The sequence below is a fragment of the Myxocyprinus asiaticus genome, chromosome 12 (assembly GCF_019703515.2).
Source record: "Myxocyprinus asiaticus isolate MX2 ecotype Aquarium Trade chromosome 12, UBuf_Myxa_2, whole genome shotgun sequence".
NCBI lineage: Eukaryota > Metazoa > Chordata > Actinopteri > Cypriniformes > Catostomidae > Myxocyprinus > Myxocyprinus asiaticus.
In genome coordinates, this window is record NC_059355.1 from 3,318,919 (window position 1) to 3,341,215 (window position 22,297).

At 39.0% G+C, this 22,297-nt stretch overlaps 1 protein-coding gene across 2 annotated transcripts in view; it reads left to right on the top strand.

Moving 5' to 3' along the window:
* The window catches only part of LOC127449669 (bone morphogenetic protein receptor type-2-like), a 40,434-nt gene that overhangs the window by 2,208 nt on the left and 15,929 nt on the right, over positions 1–22,297 (top strand). For both annotated transcript variants that reach the window (XM_051713228.1, XM_051713227.1), the window contains 6 exons: positions 10,985–11,167; positions 11,268–11,444; positions 11,830–11,937; positions 13,873–13,964; positions 14,067–14,294; positions 18,468–18,582. In XM_051713228.1, the coding sequence (XP_051569188.1) occupies positions 10,985–11,167; positions 11,268–11,444; positions 11,830–11,937; positions 13,873–13,964; positions 14,067–14,294; positions 18,468–18,582 (903 nt within the window). The remainder of the gene's footprint in view (positions 1–10,984; positions 11,168–11,267; positions 11,445–11,829; positions 11,938–13,872; positions 13,965–14,066; positions 14,295–18,467; positions 18,583–22,297) is intronic.

Here is a 22,297-nt window from a genome sequence, read left to right on the forward strand (position 1 = left end):
AAAAAACATATAACACCATATAAATATGAAAGTGTTTCATATGACTTGTACACTATATAAAGTCAAGTCAGGATCATCTGCATAACAATCGAAAACTATTTCCATGTTTCCTAATAATGTTTCTTAAGGCAGGGGTTTTCAGACTGGGGTCCAGGAACCCCCTGGGGTCTGTGAGGGGGTGTTTGTGGTTCCGCAGAATATTTAAGAAATAAAAAATGGAATAAGATAAAGAGTAGAAATTGTTTTTTTAAACAAAAGTGGAAAAAAGGTAACCTTTACCAAATGTTTTGCTTTCTTAAGACAGGAATCATGAGATTAATTAGGACTGTTTTATTCTATTGACAGTCATAGTTTAAAAGTTTGAAATAAAAACAAATCTGCATACAGTTTTGTTAAACTATTATATATATTAATGTTGACAAACATATTAATAATTATTAGAGGTGCACCGATACTACACGGTAGTACTCGTATCGGGCCGATACTGGGGGGTAAATACTCGTACTCAGCGTCATCATTTCATGTTTCCGAGTATGAGTACATTAATATAATGACGTGATTACACATGTGTGCATAGTGCTTCTAAGACCAGTTTTAAAACACGAGACCATTTAAATCTAGAACATCAGTTTTTTCACCTGATATTAGTGGGTTATGTGCATTCGCCTTCTCTCTCTCTCCCTCCCGTGTGTGTGGCGCGATAGCTCGCATTCCCAAGCGCTTGCCAGTCATCCAGGAATTTTTTTTAACAGATAATTCCAGTTGTCATATTGACAGATAAAATACAACAAGAAAGGAAAGAAAGAAATAGTTTGAAACTAATGCTCGAGTTTTCATTTCATCCGCCTTCTCTCTTTCTCCGCGCATTTGTGTTTTAGGGAGAAAAAAAAGAGCGCTATGATCAGGCTTACGCCAGAGATCTTTGCGCCAGAAACACCGCAACTCCAAAAATAATTTGTTACGTGTAAAGACGAAGCTGGAAAAAGTGATTGGAGTTACTGTCTGTCACTTTACTTCAGCCCAATAACAACACAGCAATCAAACAGACGTCGAACTCATTCAGGCTCAACACAACAAAACCAGAACAATTCATCAATAATAAAGCTGCACTGTCCTCTCTGTGAATGTACGGAACAATATGGATAAAATAACAACAAGCATGAATAACATGTACATGTTAGCTGGGATACTTTTTAAGGTAAGCTACACCCTATTAAAACAGTTCTGAATTGTCATTTTTAATGACTGAAAATGCTAATATTGGCAATATCAAGATATCTAATGCATATAGAATGGCATACGTTTACAAACACAAGACTACTCGTATCGGCACTCGGTATTGGCCGATACCCAAATCTAGGTACTTGGTACTTGTATCGGCCTTCTAAAATTGGTACCGGTGCACCTCTACTTACTATTTCTCACATAGTATAAATGGGTCTTTATACATGAAAATATATAGCTGCTTTTATGTTTGAGAAAGGGTGTTCCTCGCAATGTGATCATCATATTTGGGGGTCCTTGGCATGAAAAAGTTTAAAAACACCTGTCCCAAGGGAAGCATGTACAGGACAGCAGAGGACCTAATACAGAGCATTGTGGAACTTGTGGACAGTTCTTCATGATGACATGAGACAACTAATTGCATTTGGCGTAAATGATGAAAAGCCTTGGGGGGCCTGGGTAGCTCAGCGAGTATTGACGCTGACTACCACCCCTGGAGTCGCGAGTTCGAATCCAGGGTGTGCTGAGTGACTCCAGCCAGGTATCCTAAGCAACCAAATTGGCCCAGTTGCTAGGGAGGGTAGAGTCACATGGGGTAACCTCCTCGTGGTCACAATTAGTGGTTCTCGCTCTCAGTGGGGCGTGTGGTAAGTTGTGCGTGGATCATGGAGAGTAGCATGAGCCTCCACATGCTGTGAGTCTCTGCGGTGTCATGCACAATGAGCCACATGATAAGATGCGCAGATTGGCGGTGACAGAAGCACAGGCAACTGAGACTTGTCCTCCGCCACCCGGATTGAGGTGAGTAACCGCGCCACCACGAGGAATTGGGCATTCCAAATTGGGAGAAAAGGGGATAAAAAAAAAAAAAAAAAAGATGAAAAACCTTGTCTCTCTAAATGCAGCATTTTTTTACTTTTTACTTAAATTTTACTTAATTTGTGCGAATGGCATTTGAGAGCATTAGCAGTGGGGAAGATTATAAGTAAATAACGCTGTTTCTCACACAAAGCTATTTTATGTCATCAGACCCAGTATATACAGTTGAAGTCAGAAGTTTACATACACCTTAGCCAAATACATTTAAACTCAGTTTTTCACAATTACTGACATTTAATTTATAGAAAACATTCCCTGTCTTATGTCAGTTAGGATCACTACTTTATTTTAAGAATGTGAAATGTCAGAATAATAGTAGAGAGTGATTTATTTCAGCTTTTATTTCTTTCATCACATTCCCAGTGGGTCAGAAGTTTACATACACTTTGTTAGTATTTGGTAGCATTGTCTTTACATTTTTAACTTAGGTCAAACGTTTTGGGTAGCCTTCCACAAGCTTCTCACAATAAGTTTTTGGAATTTTGGCCCATTCCTCCAGACAGAACTGGTGTAACTGAGTCAGGTTTGTAGGCCTCCTTGCTCGCACACGCTTTTTTAGTTCTGCACACAAATTTCAATCAGACTGAAGTCAGGGCTTGGTGATGGCCACTCCAATTCCTTAAGCCATTTTGCCACAACTTTGGAGGTATGCTTGTGGTCATTGTCCATTTGGAAGAACCATTTGCAACCAAGCTTTCTTCATGGCTGATGTCTTGAGATGTTGCTTCAATATATCCACATCATTTTCCTTCCTTATGATGCCATCTATTTTGTGAAGTGCACCAGTCCCTCCTGCAGCAAAACACCCCCACAACATGATGCTGCCACCCCCATGCTTCACGGTTGGGATGGTGTTCTTTGGCTTGCAAGCCTCACCCTTTTTCCTCCAAACATAACAATGGTCCATAATGATGGTCATTATGGCCAAACAGTTCAATTTTTGTTTCATTAGACCAGAGGACATTTCTCCAAAAAGTAAGATCTTTGTCCCCATATGCACTTGCAAATTGTAGTCTGGCTTTTTTATGGTGGTTTTGGAGCAGTGGCTTCTTCCTTGCGGAGCAGCTTTTCAGGTTATGTCGATATAGGACTTGTTTTACTGTGGATATAGATACCTGTCTACCTGTTTCCTCCAGCATCTTCACATGGTCCTTTGCTGTTGTTCTGGGATTGATTTGTACTTTTCGCACCAAACTACGTTCATCTCTAGGAGACAGAATGCATCTCCTGCCTGAACGGTATGACGGCTGCGTGGTCACATGGTGTTAATACTTGCATACTGTTGTTTGTACAGATGAACGTGGTACCTTCAGGCATTTGGAAATTGCTCCCAAGGATGAATCAGACTTGTGGAGGTCCACAATTTTTTTTTCTGAGGTCTTGGCTGATTTCTTTTGATTTTCCCATGATGTCAAGCAAAGAGGCACTGAGATTGAAGGTAGGCCTTAAAATACATCCACAGGTACACCTCCAATTGACTCCAATTAGCCTATCTGAAGCTAATTGGCTAATTGCCTAAAGGCTTGAAATCATTTTCTGAAATTCTTCAAGCTGCTTAAAGGCACAGTTAACTTAGTGGATGTAAACTTCTGACCCACTGGAATTGTGATATAGTCAATTAAAAGTGAAACAATCTGTCTGTAAACAACTGTTGGAAATATTACTTATGTCATGCACAGAGCAGATGTCCTAAACAACTTGCCAAAACTATAGTTTGCTAATATTAAATCTGTGGAGTGGTTAAAAAATGAGTTTTAATGACTTCAACCTAAGTGTATGTAAACTTCTGACTTCAACTCTAGGCCATATGGACTAATTGTATGATACTTCATTGATGCTTTTTTGTCCTTTTTGGAGCTTGGCAAAGTGAACCACCATCCACTTTTCACTGAATGAAAAAGAGCAGCTTAGACATTCTGCCAAACATCTAATTTTGTGTTTCATTGAAGAAAGAAAATAATATGCAGCTGTAATGAATTAAGGGTGAGGAAATGATGATAGAAGTTTCATTTGTGGGCAAATTATCCTTTAAATAAAAAAAACATGTGCTCCATTTTTATTGCAGGAATTATTGGATGGCAGATGACAAGTCCACCCTAAGCCACTTCTTTTATTCATCTCTCTCTCTCTCTCTCTCTCTCTCTCTCTCTCTCTCACACACACACACACACACACAAACACACATACATACACAATCTTTCTAATTTTGTAAATATTTTTGGTGTACTCAAATGGTTAAGTAGAGCAGCTGGGTGAAAGTATGGATGGATAGACAGATTAGAGCAAAGTCAAGGGAGGGTTTTTTGGCTGCAAGCATTAGATGTGAATCAGTATGTAGGTCGAGCACACATTGCTGTGCTTTGTAGCACTGTTAAAATTGGGGAGTCATGAATTATCCACTTCACTGACTTGAATTGTGTTTGCTGTTGTGCTGTTGTGGTGCTTTATTGAGCAATTTGCTGTGGCATTATGTTGTCCAGGGTATAATTTTATATTATTTTTAGATTTCTGATGAGGATGCAAAAAAATGTTGCCATGGCACTTGGCTGTAAACCACTTTGTTCCCTTAGTCCATTATATAACACACTGAATAATTTTAAAAGACATTTGATTATTTTCTCTTTTTCTTTACTCTTTATGTTTCAGCAAATCAGTTTTTTCTCCACTCACGCTGTCAGAAACACTCATCTTTATGAATGAACACAAGCACTCACACACACGTATAGTCTTCCTCCCCAAGGTGCTTGTCACAGAGGGATGAATAGACCACATTCATTATCCCGATATGTCAACCTGTGTCAGAGGTTCTTATTGACTGCTCATTAGGTTGATGTGTCAGCCAGTGTCAGAAACCACCATTGGCTGATTCTATGCTGGAAAATTCATGTAGCTTTCAGCTTCACTGATCAGTTTTTATGTGTATTATAGGTAGTCCTATGTACATATTTATGCTGTGTTTATTAGGGATGCACCAATCCGATACCTGGATCGGTATCGGCTCTGGTACTGAAGCTTTTAGACGGATCGGGTATCGGTCCAACGAGCCCGATTTAAATCCGATACTGTGTGTTAGTCATGTTCGTTACTGTCAAGCTCCAAAAATGACATAAAAGAACCATAAAAACACCATTAATGCAGTTCATTTGACTCGTGCATTTTATTCAAAGCCACTTGAAGATGTGCGATAGCTCTGTGAATCACAAAAGGCTGTGTTTAATAAGTAAAAATAAAGTATGCGCGGCGCCAGCGTGTTAGTGAATGACGCTGCTCTGTTGACACAAACTCACACACAGGCTGGTGATGCACTCGCGGCTATTTTTAGCCTTCAAAGCCATACGCAATATTTGAGCGCTACTCAAGAACAGCATCTCAGGTGTAGATGCTCAATAGTTCAGTTCACTTATAATATGCATTATTGAACGGCACCGGAGGAGCATTTTACCAGAATTTGAATAAGAAGCGAATTAAACTACTGTGAACCTGCCTACAAACAGACACATACAGGACGTACTGGAGAGTTCAGAATGTCAAAATAAAAGCGTGAGGGTTTAAAAAGTGCACGATTTAAATATATTACTGTTGTATTTCAAATTAAAATTAAAAGTCAATAATAATAATATTAATAACAATTTATTATTATTATTATTGTCATTATTAGTATTTGTTTACAATTTATAACAATATTTAAGTTGAATGGGTTCCAAAAAATAACTGTGTGAATGAAAAGTGGACTGATGTCTTACAACTAAATTGAATAAAAAAAGAGATCTGAATCCTTTAAAGTCCAGATGCAAGTTCAAACATTTTTGAGAAAAAAAAAATTTAAAAAAGAAGAAGAAAAAAAAGGCAAACATAAAACACTGGTTTCTTTTCTACTGAAGACATGAAGACTGGAATTACTGTTAATTTTGCTGCTACATTATCCAGTATACTAGTTAATAATAAAGTGTTTCTTAATAAGCTATACATTTATACTGAAATAATGTGTAGTTAGAGGTTTGTGTTTCTTTACATATTAAAGAGTACACCCAATTAGTTCCTCACAATAATGTAAAGATATTCTAAACTGATTACACAAAAAAACAACACTGATATCGGCTTGGGATCGGTATCGGCCATTACTGAGATTTCTGATATCCGAATCGGAAGAGAAAAAGTGGTATCAGTACATCCCTAGTGTTTATAATGGGCAGTTGACAAATAACATGCACATGAACTTTTTTTTCCTGTTTGAAGATTTTAGTTTAATTTTGTATAAGAGAAAAGTTAATGTTTTTTGAGTGATTTTCTCCCATTTTGTCAATGATATCAAAGACGAGGCGAAAAAGATGCCATGAAGATAATCAAACTTTTTTTAATTTAAAAATCCTCTTGACTAAAATGAGATGAGAAAAAAATAATCCTACAAGATTTTAACAATGCACTAACACTGTCTTTTATTTATAAATGTTTTAAAGAAAGAAAAATCTAGAAAAAATTGATGAAAAAAATCCAGTGTGTTGTGGATTTCTCTGCTTGAGCTGAACACCTGTATAATGAACATAGTTAACAGGTTAATTACCTACTCAAACACATCCTAAGATTAATTAGCTATACAATACTGTGCAAAAGTTTTAGGCACTTGTGAAAAACTTTTAAAGTGAGGATTTCTTAAAAAAATAATGACAAATAGTTTTCATTAATCAATTAACTTCATACAAAGTCCAGTAAACATAAAAAAGCTAAATCAATATTCGGTGTGACCACCTTTGCCTTCAAAACAGCACCAATTCTCCTACTTACACCTGGACACAGTTTTTCTTGTTTGTTGGCAGATAGGATGTTCCAAGCTTCTTGGAGAATTCGCCACAGTTCTTTTTTTATTTAGGCTGTCTCAATTATTTCTGTCTCTTCGTGTAATCCCAGACTGACACAATGTTCAGTGGGAGGCTCTGTGGGGGCCCTGCCATCTGTTGCAGGGCTCCCTGTTCTTCTATTCTTTTCTATTTGCAAAAGGAATGTTTGGGAGTCTAACATTTATATTTCCTGTTGACACACTAAAGCTGAAGATATAAATAACCATCTTAAGACAAATTTTTTTGTGAAAAATCTTCTGTGCCTAAGACTTTTGCACAGTACAGTATAAGTTATGTCTTGTAGAATGCGTAACTTGCATTATGAATATGCCATTTCCCTAAAAACTCGCTAGACGTCACGCAATAAACTAAACCATCTAAACGTGAGGAATTCTCAACAGAGTAAGGTTTTCAAGATAGTTATTTGTTTAGTTTTACCTCCTGAGACCAGAGTGTGACTGCTGTGTGCATTTTCCATTTCCCATTTTTTATTTGTAACTAGTAGCACCTAATAAACAAGCAAAAATAAAGAAATAAATAAAATTCTAGAGCAAATAGTTTTCTTAAAAAATTATGTCCACATATGTGGACAACAGGACTAAGCTGTGAAATTGTAAGTAAGTTCAAGCTATAGAAAGTCCAGGAGTGTTGGTTATTCATGTTTTTGAGATGTTACATTAATTTACACTTCTGTAAAGCTGAATGGCCAACCATGTTAAAAAAACATTTTGCTTTATACAATTCTGAATCTATGCACTGATTATCATTGTCCCATGTCTGTACCAAGGGGGCCTGGGTAGCTCAGTGGTAAAGACGCTGGCTACCACCCCTGGAGTTCGCTAGTTCAAATCCCAGGGTGTGCTGAGTGACTCCAGCTAGGTCTCCTAAGCAACCAAATTGGCCCGGATTCTAGGAAGGGTAGAGCCACATGGGGTAACCTCCTCGTGATCGCTGTGGTTCGTTATCGGTGGGGTGTGTGGTGAGTTGAGCGTGGATGGTGTGAAGCCTCCACACGTGCTATGTCTCTGTGGCAGTGCGCTCAACAAGCCACATGATAAGATGCGTGGGCTGATGATCTCAGATACGGAGGTAACTGGGATTCGTCCTCCGCCACCTGGACTGAGGCGAATCACTACATGACCATGAGGACTTAAAAGCACATTGGGAATTGGCCATTCCAAATTGGGAGAAAAAGGAAAAAAAATAAAAATAAAAAAAAAAATAAATACAAATATATATATATTTATTTATATTGAATGCTGCATAGGTAATCTAATTTCATATGCTCCCTGATTAGTGAATGACTTAACCTCCAGTGTGCTGTCTGTCTACAGTGGTATGAAATGCACCTTATATCCATCCTAACTCCATATATAGCCTCTGAAAGCAACATTTTCCAGCTTTTGGATGCACCCATTGATTCTCAGTGTGTGATAGTTCAAAGTGAATGTAGGATTTTTATGGAAAGTTAGTTTTATTGTCCACGTACGTGGACATTGTGTTTAACAGCTTGCTGTTTCACAATAAATGTATGCAATTTTTAAAAAATGCATATCGGATGAAACTAGAGACTCTAGTCTTTTGACTCAAACAGGTTTTAATGTGAAAACTTAAGCTGGTTTCTTACCAGATTTAGTTTTGTTTCTGTGTCTTAGAAAGACAAACTCTGCTGAGAGTGGCACCATGTTTGTGTGTGCCTTTGTATCAGCTCCCAGGGTTAGCATGTGTGTTTAGTAGATCAGAGCCCCTGAGTAACTGCTCAGTTATGTACGTAACTATCAGAAAATGTTCACAACCTCCTCCGCAATCAGACAAAGCAGAGATGGGGAGCGAGAAAGAGTGGGAGACAGGCCTCTGTGGACATCACAGCAAAGGATGACCTTGGACACAATCTTTCAAAGTTGAGCTCACTTCCAAGTCTTCAATCTGCCACCCTTACGAAAAAACAATTATCATGCATACTAAAAACATAACCTACACAGACCAGTGTCTGACATTAAGTAAGACGCTTTGGGGAGATTTGTTCTCACAAAGCCTGTCTGACTGAGATATTGCATTCTCAAAACAACTGCTGGCCACAGAGTCACATCCCTGCCTTGTTTGTCCTCCTCTGTTTTTGGCCAGATGGTGTTGAACGCCTGTTTTATGACATTCAAGCTCCCAAAGGCCCAGGTAGATGACAAAATCTATCATGTCCTAAGGCTTTATACCTGTGGCGGGAACTGCAAGAAAACAACAGCAAATAATGAAAGCAGGCGGTTTTATATTATGTTTCAAAATTACAATTATTATCTTTAGGAGTAAAACTTTTTAAATGAGGGAGAAATTACTGAGTGTCATTGTTCTACTCTGACAGAGGAGAACAGGTGTTTAGCGTCATAATACTATATTGTGGATTTTTACATTGCTGAAATGCTTTATTGACCAAACCTATCAATTTTGTAATGTATTTTCTTTCACATTAAGTTTGTATCTTTGCATGCATGTTAATAAAGTATTAAGTCTCTCAAGGCTGTGCATTGCAGGAATGTTACCACAGTTTATGCTTAGCACATTAATATAGAATTCAATACATTGCATATGGGCAGTGGTAGCTCAGCGGTTAAGGCTCTGGGTTACTGATCAGAAGGTCGGGGGTTCAAGCCCCAGCACCGCCAAGATGCCACTGTTGGGCCCTTGAGCAAGGCCCTTAACCCTATCTGCTCCAGGGGCGCCGTATCATGGCTGACCCTGCACTCTGACCCCAGCCTAGCTGGGATATGTGAAAAAGAAGAATTTCACCGTATATGTGCAAATGTATAATGTGTGATAAATAAAGATAATTATTAATTATTATTATTATAATTAATTATTATTAATTATTAATTATTAAATTATTAATTATAATTATACATGTGTTTTTACAGGTGTGCATACATAGGCAATTTTACAATGGCTTTGAATCAGCTTTGAACATTCAATCCAATTTTAGAGCTATCTGTTTTTATAATATTCATTTTACTCATTCTAACTTTGGATTTTCTAAAAATGTATTTAGACAACCAATTTAAGTCTGCTTAAGCAGCATGTGTGCCTGCTTGCTGCATAAAACATAAATTAAAATATGCCAGCTCTGACTCACCTCAGCTGTTAGTGTTAAAGGAGGCTCTAATGCTGCACTGGCTCTGTGCAAAAAAACATGCACAATCGGTGCAGCCTTAAAATTTGCTGTTGTCAAGACAGAGTATAGTTATAATTTTTTATTTAATTATAATTATATACACTCACTGTCCTTTTTATTAGGTAGACCTATACACCTACTTATTCATGCGATTATGTAATCAGCCAATCAAGCATCAGCTCGAACCAGTCTGGCCATTCTCTGTTGAGAACAACAGTAGAAGACCATTTCGGGTTCCACTTCTGTCAGCCAGAGTGGTTATCTGAGTTACCATAGCCTTTCTGTCAGTTCGAACCATTCTGGCCATTCTCCATTGACCTCTCTCATCAACAAGGCGTTTCCGTCCACAGAACTGCCGCTCATTGGATGATTTTCTTTTGTCACCATTCTGAGTAAATTCTGTGAGTGAAAATCCCAGGAGATCAGCAGTTACAGAAATACTCAAACCAGCCCGTCTGGCACCAACAATCATGCCACGCTCCAAATCACTGAGATCACATTTTTTCCCCATTCTGATGGTTGATGTGAACATTAACTGAAGCTCCTGACCTGTATCTGCATGATTTTATGCACTGCACTGCTGCCATACGATTGGCTGATTAGATAAACGCATGAATAAGTAGGTGTATAGGTGTCCCTAATAAAGTGGTCACTGAGTGTAGATTTAAAACAATGTCAACTTTATTTCTGCAATTGTAATTTCGCTGTAAATGTACATATGTTGCTTGTGCAGCATTAAACAGCCTATGTAAATGCAACTTTCTGTGGCATATTCCGCTTCTGTGCTACCTCTGCAATGTTAAGACGGTATAATACTTTTATAATGCTCTCTCTCTTTTTAACTAGTTTCCCCTGTCTCTTTCTATCTCTGTTTCTCTCTCTGTAGCTGCTCAGAGCGAGCACAGGGAGTGCGCTTATGCAGAAGAGCCGCAGGCTCTGGCGGAGCGGATTGGTGGACATGGAGAGGGGCGTGTCTTTCTTGAGAATGCCACCATTCGCTGTAATCATGGAGGCCGCTGCTTTGGACTCTGGGGGAAAAGAAACAATGAAATCGTACTAGTGAAGCAAGGTAGACAATGACACTCCAACAAACACACACATTGATGCAAAAAGCTTACAGTCACAAACAGCCTCTCTCAGCTCAACTCTCTGCCCACTGTTGAATACAGGTTGTTGGACAGATGTAGGTGACCATCAGGAATGCTTTGACCACTGCGTGGTGACCAACCCGCCATCGGTGGTCCAGAATGGGACATATCGCTTTTGCTGCTGCAACAAAGACTTGTGCAACATGAACTTCACGGAGGACTTCCCTCCCCCCTCACCCACTACCGCACAGCCTCTCTGTGAGTGTGTGTGTGTGTATGTGTGTGTGTGTGTTTCCGAGAAATATAGACAGTATGGAAACAGAAGTGTATATGAGTGAGAATGAGACAGATTATGTTTGTACTAATGGCCAATCCAATCACTCAAACCACATTTGGATGCAGTTGAAAATGCATGTGACCATGTCACATTTGTAGTGTAAATGCTAATCCTCCCTGGTGCGTCCCGGGACCACCTATTCACCTGTCAATCAACCATTGCACTAAAACAAGTATTTTAAACCACATCTGAAAGGCTTGATTCTTTCTTATGACCATAGACTCGTTGAACACTTTCATGATTAACATTTGAATGTAGTTCACTTTCTGGTTCGTTAATTAACATTTTGTTTTTAACCCCTTCAAGATTCTTGCCGGCTTTACAGAGAGGAAGTCATATTTGTCGCCTTAGCAACTGTCTCCATGGTCGCTGTCATTGTTGTTCTGCTTTTTTTTGGGTACCGCATGCTAAGAGGTGAGTTACCATAGTGATTGTATGATTCCTGCTTTAAATATACAGTGGCCCCAAAATGTATTTGGACACTTAAACCACATTTAAAAATGTATGAATGTCATTGCATTAGACAACAAATATCAAACTAAGTGACATTTGTTTTAAAGAAAGAAAAGCACATGCATAATTTTCAAGCAAAACAGTACAAGCACAACCCTTGTGTCTAATTGAGGGGAACAGATTTTATACAGCCACTAAAAATAACCTTAAGACCAGTAGGTTAAAAGAATATTCCTGGTTCAATGCAAGTTGAGCTCAATCGACAGCATTTGTGGCATAATATTGATTACCAATTAAACTAATTTAGACTCATCCCTCCTTTACTTTAAAAAAAAGGCAAAAACCGAAGTTACAGTGAGCAGTGTTGGGTAATTAAAAAGTAATTAATTACTAACTACTAATTACATCTACAGTGTAATTAGATTACTGTATTAATTACTCTTTCTGAAACTACAACTTCACACAGAAAAGGTTAGTTAGCAATTTATTTTACACTAAAATCATGTTAACACGCTTATTGTTAATGTCTTGTTTCTATACTTTTGAAACTGTAATTATTTTAGCGTTTACAGTTTGGCCCCATTCGCTTCCATTGTAAGTGCTGTTAATGCTGTCGATTGTGCTTAAAGGGATAGTTCACCCAAAAATGAAAATTCTCTCATCATTTACTCATCCTCATGTATGACTTTCTTTCTTCAGCAGAACAAATGAAGATTTTTAGAAGAATATTTCAGCTCTGTAGGTCCATACAATGCAAGTGAATGGGTGTCCAAATTTTGAAGTTCCAAAATCCATATAATGGCATCATAAAAGTAATCCATAAGACTCCAGTGGTTAAATCCATGTGTTCAGACACGATATGATAGGTGTGGGTGAGAAACAGATCAATATTTTATTTTATTTATTTCTTTATTTTTTTCACCCAATTTGGAATGCCCAATTCCCAATGCGCTTTTAAGTGGTGGCGTAGTGATTTGCTTCAGTCCAGGTGGCGGAGGATGAATCGCAGCTGCCTCCACGTCTGAGAACATCAACCCACACATCTTATCACATGGCTTGTTGAGAGCGTTGCCATGGAGACATAGCACATGTGGAGGCTTCACGCCATCCACATTCAACTCACCACGCGCCCCACCGAGAACGAACCACATTATAGCGACCACGAGGAGGTTACCCAATGTGACTCTACCCTCCCTAGCAACCGGGCCAATTTGGTTGCTTAGGAGACCTGGCTGCACACTCTGGGATTCGAACTAGCGAACTAGTGAACTCCAGGGGTGGTAGCCAGCGTCTTTTACCACTGAGCTACCCAGGCCCTGAAACAGATCAATCTTTAAGTCGTTTTTTTATCATAAATTCTCCTCCCTGCCCTGTAGGGAGTGATATGCATGAAGAATGTTAATTACCAAAAACAGAAGGAGAAAGTAAAGGAAAAATGACTTAAATATTGGTCTGTTTCTCACCCACACCTATCATATCACTTCAGAAGATCTGGATTTAACCACCAGTGTCGTCTGGAGTACTTTTTTGTTGCCCTTATGTGGATTTTGGAGCTTCAAAATTTTAGCACCCATTCACTTGCATTGTTTGGACCTACAGAGCTGAAATATTCTTCTAAAAATCTGTTTGTGTTCAGCAGAAGACAGAAAGTCATACACATCTGGGATGGCATGAGAGTGAGTAAATCATGAGAGAATACTCATTTTTGGGTGAGCTGTCTCTTTAACATGTAATTGAACCTGGAATATTCCTTTGAAAGTAATTGAATAGCACAGATAAGGTCCAGCATATTTTATTAGCAGATGCTGCTTGGTTTGACTTTAGGGGCCCCTGTATGATCTTAGATTCTTTCTACCTTTGTGTGCTTGGGGATTTATGTGCCTGTGTGTATTTCAGGACGTGGTAAACACTCTCTGCATAGCCTGGATGTTTTGGAGGCGGCGTTTTCCCCTCCTTCTCTAGATTTAGACAACCTCAAACTGCTGGAGGTAAGAGACCCCAATCACAGCTTGATTCTTTCTGTGTCTCTTCCTTTATATCTGTCTGTCTTTGCCTGGTTTCCCTTATTGTCTTTCCTCTTTTCCTGACAGATAATTGGCAGAGGCCGGTATGGCACAGTGTATCGCAGTTCACTGGACGAGTGTTCTGTGGCGGTGAAAGTTTTCATTTCTGCTAACCGGCAGCAGTTTACTAATGAGCACAAGATTTACCGCCTCCTCTTGGACCACGAGAACGTAGCACGCTTCTTAGAGAGCGAGGAATGTGTGGACACGGAAGGCAGGACGGAATATCTCCTCTTACTGGAGTTCTACCCTCATGTGAGTATCGCAAGAACTGCGAAGAACCCAAACTAGAAAATGTTCTGAACAGCAAAGGTGCATTTTCTACTTAATTGGGAAAAATACAGCGGTCCTATTTGGACACGTAAGAAACACATTTAAAAATGTATGACTTTCATTGTACTGTATCATACACAAAATAACAAGTAAGTGGCATCTGCGAACAAATGATGCTAGACCTTTTCTCAGAAATAACATCACTTTTCTGTGGCATTTTTGCAATTAATTCTAACCAGCTGTTTTCTGTTTTTTTTGGGGGGGGGGGGCTGTGTAAAACCAAATAAACTCCTTTTTGTGAAATGGTTTGCTTTTTTTAAAGGAATTTCAATAGGCTAATTATAAGGAGTACAATACAAGTTAAAGAAATAGTTCACCCAAAAATGAAAATTCTCTTACCATTTACTCACCCTCAAGCCATCCTAGATGTGTGTGACTTTCTTTATCAGCAGAACACAAATGAAGATTTTTAGATGAATATTTCAGCTCTGTAGGTCCATACAATGCAAGTGAATGGCGGTCAGACCTTTGAAGCTCAAAAATTCACATAAGGGCAACAAAAAAGTACTCCAGATGACTCTGGTGGTTTAATCCATGTCTTCTGAAGCGATTTGATAGGTGTGGGTGAGAAACAGATCAATATTTAAGTCCTTTTTTACTACAGATGATCCTTCCTGCTCAATCTACAGCATTTGTGGCATAATGTTGATTGCCACAAAAATTCAATTTGACTTGTCCCTCCTTATCTTTAAAAAAACTAAAATCTGAGTTACAGTGAGGCACTTACAATGGTAGTGAATTGGGGCCAATGCAAAGTCTTTCTGGCAAGTCAGTCCACTGTCGGCCATCTTTGGAACACTCTCGGGAGGCTATTTCCAGTCATGCCAGTGCAGCTCCTATCTGCTTGAACGGGGAAAGATCAAAATCTCAAAAACGGTTGGTCATGATTACGATCAAAGAACATATTTCAAATCAGCAATCAAATCTGACAATACTGGTCTCATAAATTGTGATTCTTTACCTCATATTACACAATTTTAGCTAATGCGCATGCAGAAGTTGATTGTCAGGTGATGGCTGTATCTAAAAAGTAAATTGCTCTTTTAACTGTGAGGCGGGACTTCCTTTCTACATCTGTTGACCGTTGGGCGCTCAGAGCTCTTTGGTTGAGTGTTCCAATTTCTCCCATTCATTTTAATAGAAGTGGCCCGTCTCTGCTAAATAATCTCTGGGCCAATCCGTAAACGTTAAAATACTGTTTTAAAAGTATAGCCACAAGACGCAAAATCGGTTTTGCTTTTTTTAAACGGGTTTGTTTACTTGATTATTTTCCTGGAGGTTCATTTATAATGTTAATAAAAGTTTTTGCACAAAAACAGTCATTATGTTGTATTACATAACCCTTTTCCACCCTGTATCTGGCCCTCTGTTTGAAACGTTCGGTTTCTGTGTACTTCGCCTTTAAGACTTCAACATACACGCCTACTTTGTTATGATTGGCTAACGTCTTTGCAGTGCAAACATTCCCCTCCAGATCACTCACTGAACTGTTTTTTTACAAGAATGAAAGAATTCTAAAAGCACTCAGTCCAGGCAGTCATTGATAGCAACAGTAAATGTCCCAATTTATGTGTTACTGCTGTACAGTTGTTCGATTAAAATAATAATAGAAAACTGAACAAAGTCAGCACACTTTGTGTTTTCCCAGTGTTTTCATTTATACGTGATTGGTGATAAAATAATGCGATATAAATCTGACAGCAGTACAAATAGTCCAGACCTACACAAGCTGTGAATGTGAAGGGTTAATAAATCTGTATCCAGCTGTAGGTCGAGTAATAGGGGACAGTCGGCCTGGGGCTTCCCCTCTGTTGTGTGCTCGCTTCAATACGCATACTGTTTAGTTAAATACGAGATGAGTCCCCCTGCATCATTTAGCTAGCTGACAAGGGGAGGGTTTCCCCTCGACTTTTTTGCTGCTTAAATACGGGACAATGGGCATCCTGACGCATTCATTTTGTACAAATTATATGGGATGTCCTGGCAAGGACAGATTGAGGCAAATGGCAAGCTTACTAGCATATACTACACAACAACTTTTATTGCACTTCGCACAACGCTTTTTTCTTGCGTAATAAAACAGTTTAATCTCACATCAATATTTCGTAAGCAATTATGTGTTTCTTTGGGAATTAACTGTGTAATTAACATGATCCGCTCTGTGTTGGAGTCCTGATTATGGTATATTTTTTGATAGAAACAGCTGACTATACAATTCCTTACACATCAAACAAACACAGATGAAATATTAGAATTAAATTTGTTACTCACCGGTATTACTGACGTTCCCAACATAATTGGCATCTTTCAATATAAGTTTCTTTGCAAAGCCATATTGGTTCTCAAAAGAATCCATAGAAAAATGTGACGAGCAAATGTATAGTCCCACATTGATGCATTCTGGATTGAAAAAAAATAAATACATTTAAGCCATTTATTCCTACGGTTGGGATCCTTCAGAAGGCTATGCAGAGATGCAGTTTTTCCACAACCAGAACAACGACAACATCGGGGGTCTTGCGTGATATCTTAATCTTTTCATTGGTGAAAAGCAAACTGCAGTAAAAATAGTAACAATTTTATTGTTGCAGTACCTCAGCTGCGATTTTGATATTGTGAAGGCGGGCTCTTTAAATGACACTGCGCTCTGATGTCATAATATAGCCAAAAACAAGTCGCTTTTGCAGAGTGGAAACAATAAATGCTCTTTTTGGGCTGGAGAGGAAGTTTTGAGTTCTGAAACTTACAATATGTTTTTATATTACAGTGACAAAATATGTCAAAATATAAAGGCAAATTTGATTCCTTATAACATGACCTCTTAAAAAAGAAAAGGTGGGACAAGTCAAGGTACATTTTTGTGATGAAAACCAACATTATGCCACAAATGCTGTCGATTTAGCTTAACTTGTATTGAACCCAGAATATTCCTATAAAATGAATGCCACTTGGTTTTATATTTTGCTATCTAATGTAATAATATTTATACTCATATCTTAAGTCTGGTTTTGGGCCAATGTGTGCCCATTGTGTCCTTTAAAATTTAGCCAACCAGAAAGCACAGAAAGCAAAAAACAATTCAGATTCAAAGTTTCTCATTCTTTTCCTTTTCTTATTCTTTTCAGCCATTTAATTGTATTTTTTCCCTTCTTACATTCCTTCTTCTTGATCTCATAGCTCAGAAAGTGTTAATGCACGCATTTATTTTTATGGTATATTTAGTGGATCTGATGTCATGTTTGATCTTGTGGTAACAGCAGTTCACAAACATATCTGCGTATATCACCTAGAACTCTCGCTCTCTTCTCCAAATATCCTCTTTTTATTTTCCCTGCTAAAACAAGCAGCCTAACCTGGTTTGCTGGTCATTGCTGGTCTCCCAGCCTGATCAGACTGGTCTGTGGGCTGGTTTTAAAGAGGTTTTGAGCACTTTACAGGTGGTGAGGCTGGGAGACCAGCTGAAGACCACTTTGCAAGGTTGGTTGGGTCCCAGCATGATCAGGCTGGTCTGCTGGCTTGTTTTTGGATTTTTTTTAATTTATTTTTTTCAGGCTGGGAGACCAGCTTAAACTAGCTAAGACAAGCAAACCACCTTAGGCTGGTGTGTGCTTTTTTTTTTTAAATGTTTTTTTCAATGCTTTCCTCCTCTCTTTCTGTTTGTTTACAGTCCAGCACAATATCCTAATTTTACCCTGCATATGTTCGGGCTCTTGCCACACACCCACCCACAAACACTCGATTTTAATAGAGGAAGAGAGTTTATTGACTGAACTGAGAACTTTTCATTTATTCATAACTATGGGCTCTCAGCTCATACTTCCTGTGGGCTAACCTCAAGCCAGGTTGCCATAGCAACAGGAGGCATCCCTGAGGTAGTCCCAAGGTAAGGCAGAAGTGCATTTAGAAGCATTTAGCTGTAACTTTTAGATACACTGCCTCTATTCCTCCTTTCTCTACGCATTAAACTCAGCCTCTCTCGGTTCACCGTCCTCTTCCCCTCACTGACTCCCCCTCCCTCCTGTTTTTCCTGTGTGCTCCTCCCTGTACTTTGCAGCTGATTTCCTCTGAATAGAGTACTCCCTCTGGTTTTCCCAGGGCTCTCTGTGCACGTATCTGAGCAGACGGAGTGTGGACTGGCTGAGCTGCTGTCGTTTGGCTCTGTCTGTCACTAGAGGGTTGGCGTACCTTCACACAGAGACACAGAGAGGAGGTGAGACACAGTGAACCGATACACAAACACTAAAGAAATAGTTCACCCAAAAATGAAAATTCTGTCTTCATTTACATCCTCATGTTGTTCAAAATGACATTCCGGTATGACTTTCTTTCTTCCATGGAACATAAAAGGAGATGTTTTGAAGAGTGTTTACGCTGCTCTTTTCCATGCTATGAAAGCATACGTGACTTCTGCAGTCAAGCTCTAAAAAGGCACAAAAAAGCACTTTAAAAGTAGTCCAAATGACTTGTGCGCTGTATTCTAAGTCTTCTAAAGCCCTATGAAAACTTTTTGTGAGGAACAGACCGAAGTCACTGTTTACAGGGCTGCATATTGATACAGATTTCCCGATTCAATTCATCAAATGCTAAATGTTCTATTACGATTTACAAGTTCTCGATTCGATTGGATATAAATTCATATTGGTATGTTTCAGTCATAATGTCCATTTTGCTTACATATAAAATACATTCTCTCCCAGCTAATGCTGTTAATTATACAGGGGACTTTCTTACTAGGTACATCAAGAAAATATCCATTTAAAAAATTCTATTTTATTTGTTTTTCATCATTTTGGTCACATTTTAGCAAATCCATGTATTACATCAATAAATATGATATTATATTGCATGTATTATATTTTGGCACATGTTTATTGTTAAATGCATAATTTATATTATTTTACAAGTATTTACATTGATTAGTTGAACACGTGCTAAAAATTGGTACAGTCTCTTTAAGAAAACCGGCAGTTCTGGAAAGAGCATCTGTAAATGAGAGCATAAGGACTGGAATGGCTTCTTTACCTCATTCGTGCTATTCGTGATGAGAATTTTTTTTAATGTTTTGTTGTTTTAAATCAACAATTTAATAGAAAATAGAAAGGATATTAACAGAAACATTATTCAACGACAAATGGATTGCATGGATCTTGTCTTTGGACAGAGAATGAGCAAACCAAACTTTTAACTCTCAACCCGCAGTGAAAGGATGCAGAACTTCTTAGCTTCTGAGTATACTACTCTATCACTGCTGAGTGAAATCTGAACATTTACCAGCCAGGGGCTAAATAACAGACATTTTTAGTTGCATATCATGAAATTTGGTCTCGTATGCAAATTATTTGCTCACATTGTAGAGGGTTGCGCATATAGTAAAAGATTGATCTTGGGATTTAAGAATCAATATCAAGATCGTTCAAATGAAGATCACGATGCATCGAAAAATCTGTATTTTTTTCCCAGTCTTAGTTGTTTACAGAAAATCTCGCAACATGACCAATCGCCATTGACTGACGTCACCTGACGTGTTACGTCTAAAATCACCATATTTGATTTGAGAGCTACAGTAGAAGGGGAGATTTTCATTGAATAACGATTTAAATTTCAGTCTGGACCTCATGTAAGGCTATCAGATGGCTTAAGAAAACTTGCAATGCTGTAATCTGTTGTATGAACTACTTCTATGACACCTTTTTGGTACTTTTTTGTCATTTTGGAGATAAGCAGCCCGTATGGTATTCTCACTCATGCGGTTGTGTATGTGTGTTCATTATTAATATCCTTAGTCTGAGAAAGCAGGAAGGCAGACTTGCAGGAATGGGCGTAATTCTCAAACCTTTTTTGTTTTGTTTTCTTTGTCTTTTTTTCAATGTGAAAGGCTCTGATAGTCATAAGGTTTTATTTAGTATCAGTGAAGTGCATAAAAATGAGAAGAGAAAGAATGAGACAAAAAGAGAGACTAAAGGAAGGGAGAAAGTAATGCTATTTTTTTTAGCTTCAGTGCAGTCCTGATATATGCTGACATTTCTTTCCTAGATCATAGATCATATTTGGCCTCAGACAAAGACTCTGTAACAGAAGTTGCACCTTGGAAATAAACTCAGCAAAAAAGAAACGTCCCTTTTTCAGGAGACTGTATTTTAAAGATAATTTTGTAAAAATCCAAATAACTTTACAGATCTTTATTGTTAAGTGTTTAAACAATGTTTTCCATGCATGTTCAATGAACCATAAACAATTAATGAACATGCATCTGTGGAACGGTCATTAAGACACTAACAGCTTACAGAAGGTAGGCAATTAAGATCACAGTTATAAAAACTTAGGACACTAAAGAGACCTTTCTACTGACTCTGAAAAACACCAAAAGAAAGATGCCCAGGGTCCCTGCTCATCTGCGTGAACGTGCCTTAGGCATGCTGCATGGAGGCATGAGGACTGCAGATGTGGCCAGGGCAATAAATTGCAATGTCCGTACTGTGAGACGCCTAAAGCAGCGCTACAGGGAGACAGGAAGGACAGCTGATCGTCCTCGCAGTGGCAGACCACATGTAACAACACCTGCACAGGACCGGTACATCTGAATATCACACCTGTGGTACAGGTACAGGATGGCAACAACAACTGCCCGAGTTACACCAGGAGCGCACAATCCCTCCATCAGTGCTCAGACTGTCTGCAATAGGCTGAGAGAGACTGGACTGAGGGCTTGTAGGCCTGTTGTAAAGCAGGTCCTTACCAGACATCACCGGCAACAATGTCGCCTATGGGCACAAACCCACCTTCTCTGGACCAGACAGGACTGGCAAAAAGTGCTCTTCACTGATGAGTCGAGGTTTTGTCTCACCAGGGGTGATGGTCGGACCCGCATTTATTGTCGAAGGAATGAGCATTACACCGAGGCCTGTACTCTGGAGCAGGATCGATTTGGAGGTGGAGGTTCCGTCATGGTCTGGGGCGGTGTGTCACAGCATCATCGGACTGAGCTTGTTGTCATTGTAGGCAATCTCAACGCTGTGCGTTACAGGGAAGATATCCTCCTCCCTCATGTGGTACCCTTCCTGCAGGCTCATCCTGACATGACCCTCCAGCATGACAATGCCACCAGCCATACTGCTCGTTCAGTACATGATTTCCTGCAAGACAGGAATGTCAGTGTTCTGCCATGGCCAGCGAAGAGCCCGGATCTCAATCCCATTGAACACGTCTGGGACCTGTTGGATCAGAGAGTGAGGGCTAGGGCCATTCCCCCCCAGAAATGTCCGGGGACTTGTAAGTGCCTTGGTGGAAGATTGGGGTAACATCTCACAGCAAGAACTGGCAAATCTGGTGCAGTCCATGAGGAGGATATACACTGCAGTACTTAATGCAGCTGGTGGCCACACCAGATATTGACTGTTACTTCATTTTGACCCCCGCTTTGTTCAGGGACACATTATTCCATTTCTGTTAGTCACATGTCTGTGTGCATGTCTTAATTGTTGAATCTTTTTATGTTCATACAAATATTTACACATGTTAAGTTTGCTGAAAATAAAAGCAGTTGAAAGTGAGAGGATGTTTCTTTTTTTGCTGAGTTTTGTTTGTGCGATTCCTGAAAAGTTCCAATCTACCAACAACAGGCCTTAAAGTAAAAGTTTACCTACAAATGAAAATTCTCTCATCATTTACTCACCCGCATGGCATCCCAGATGTGTATGACTTTCTTTCTTCTGCAGAACACAAAGATTTTTAGAAGAATATCTCAGCTCTGTAGGTCCATATAATGCAAGTGAATGGTGACCAAAACATTGAACACCAAAATATACAAGAATGTAACTTTTTTTGGTATGTCTTGCCATTGCAGTCTCTAGACACAATCATGATTTCAAGCTTGGTTACACTTCCTAGCACTTGATGACTGCGCAGAGCGCTAGATGGCGCTAGGT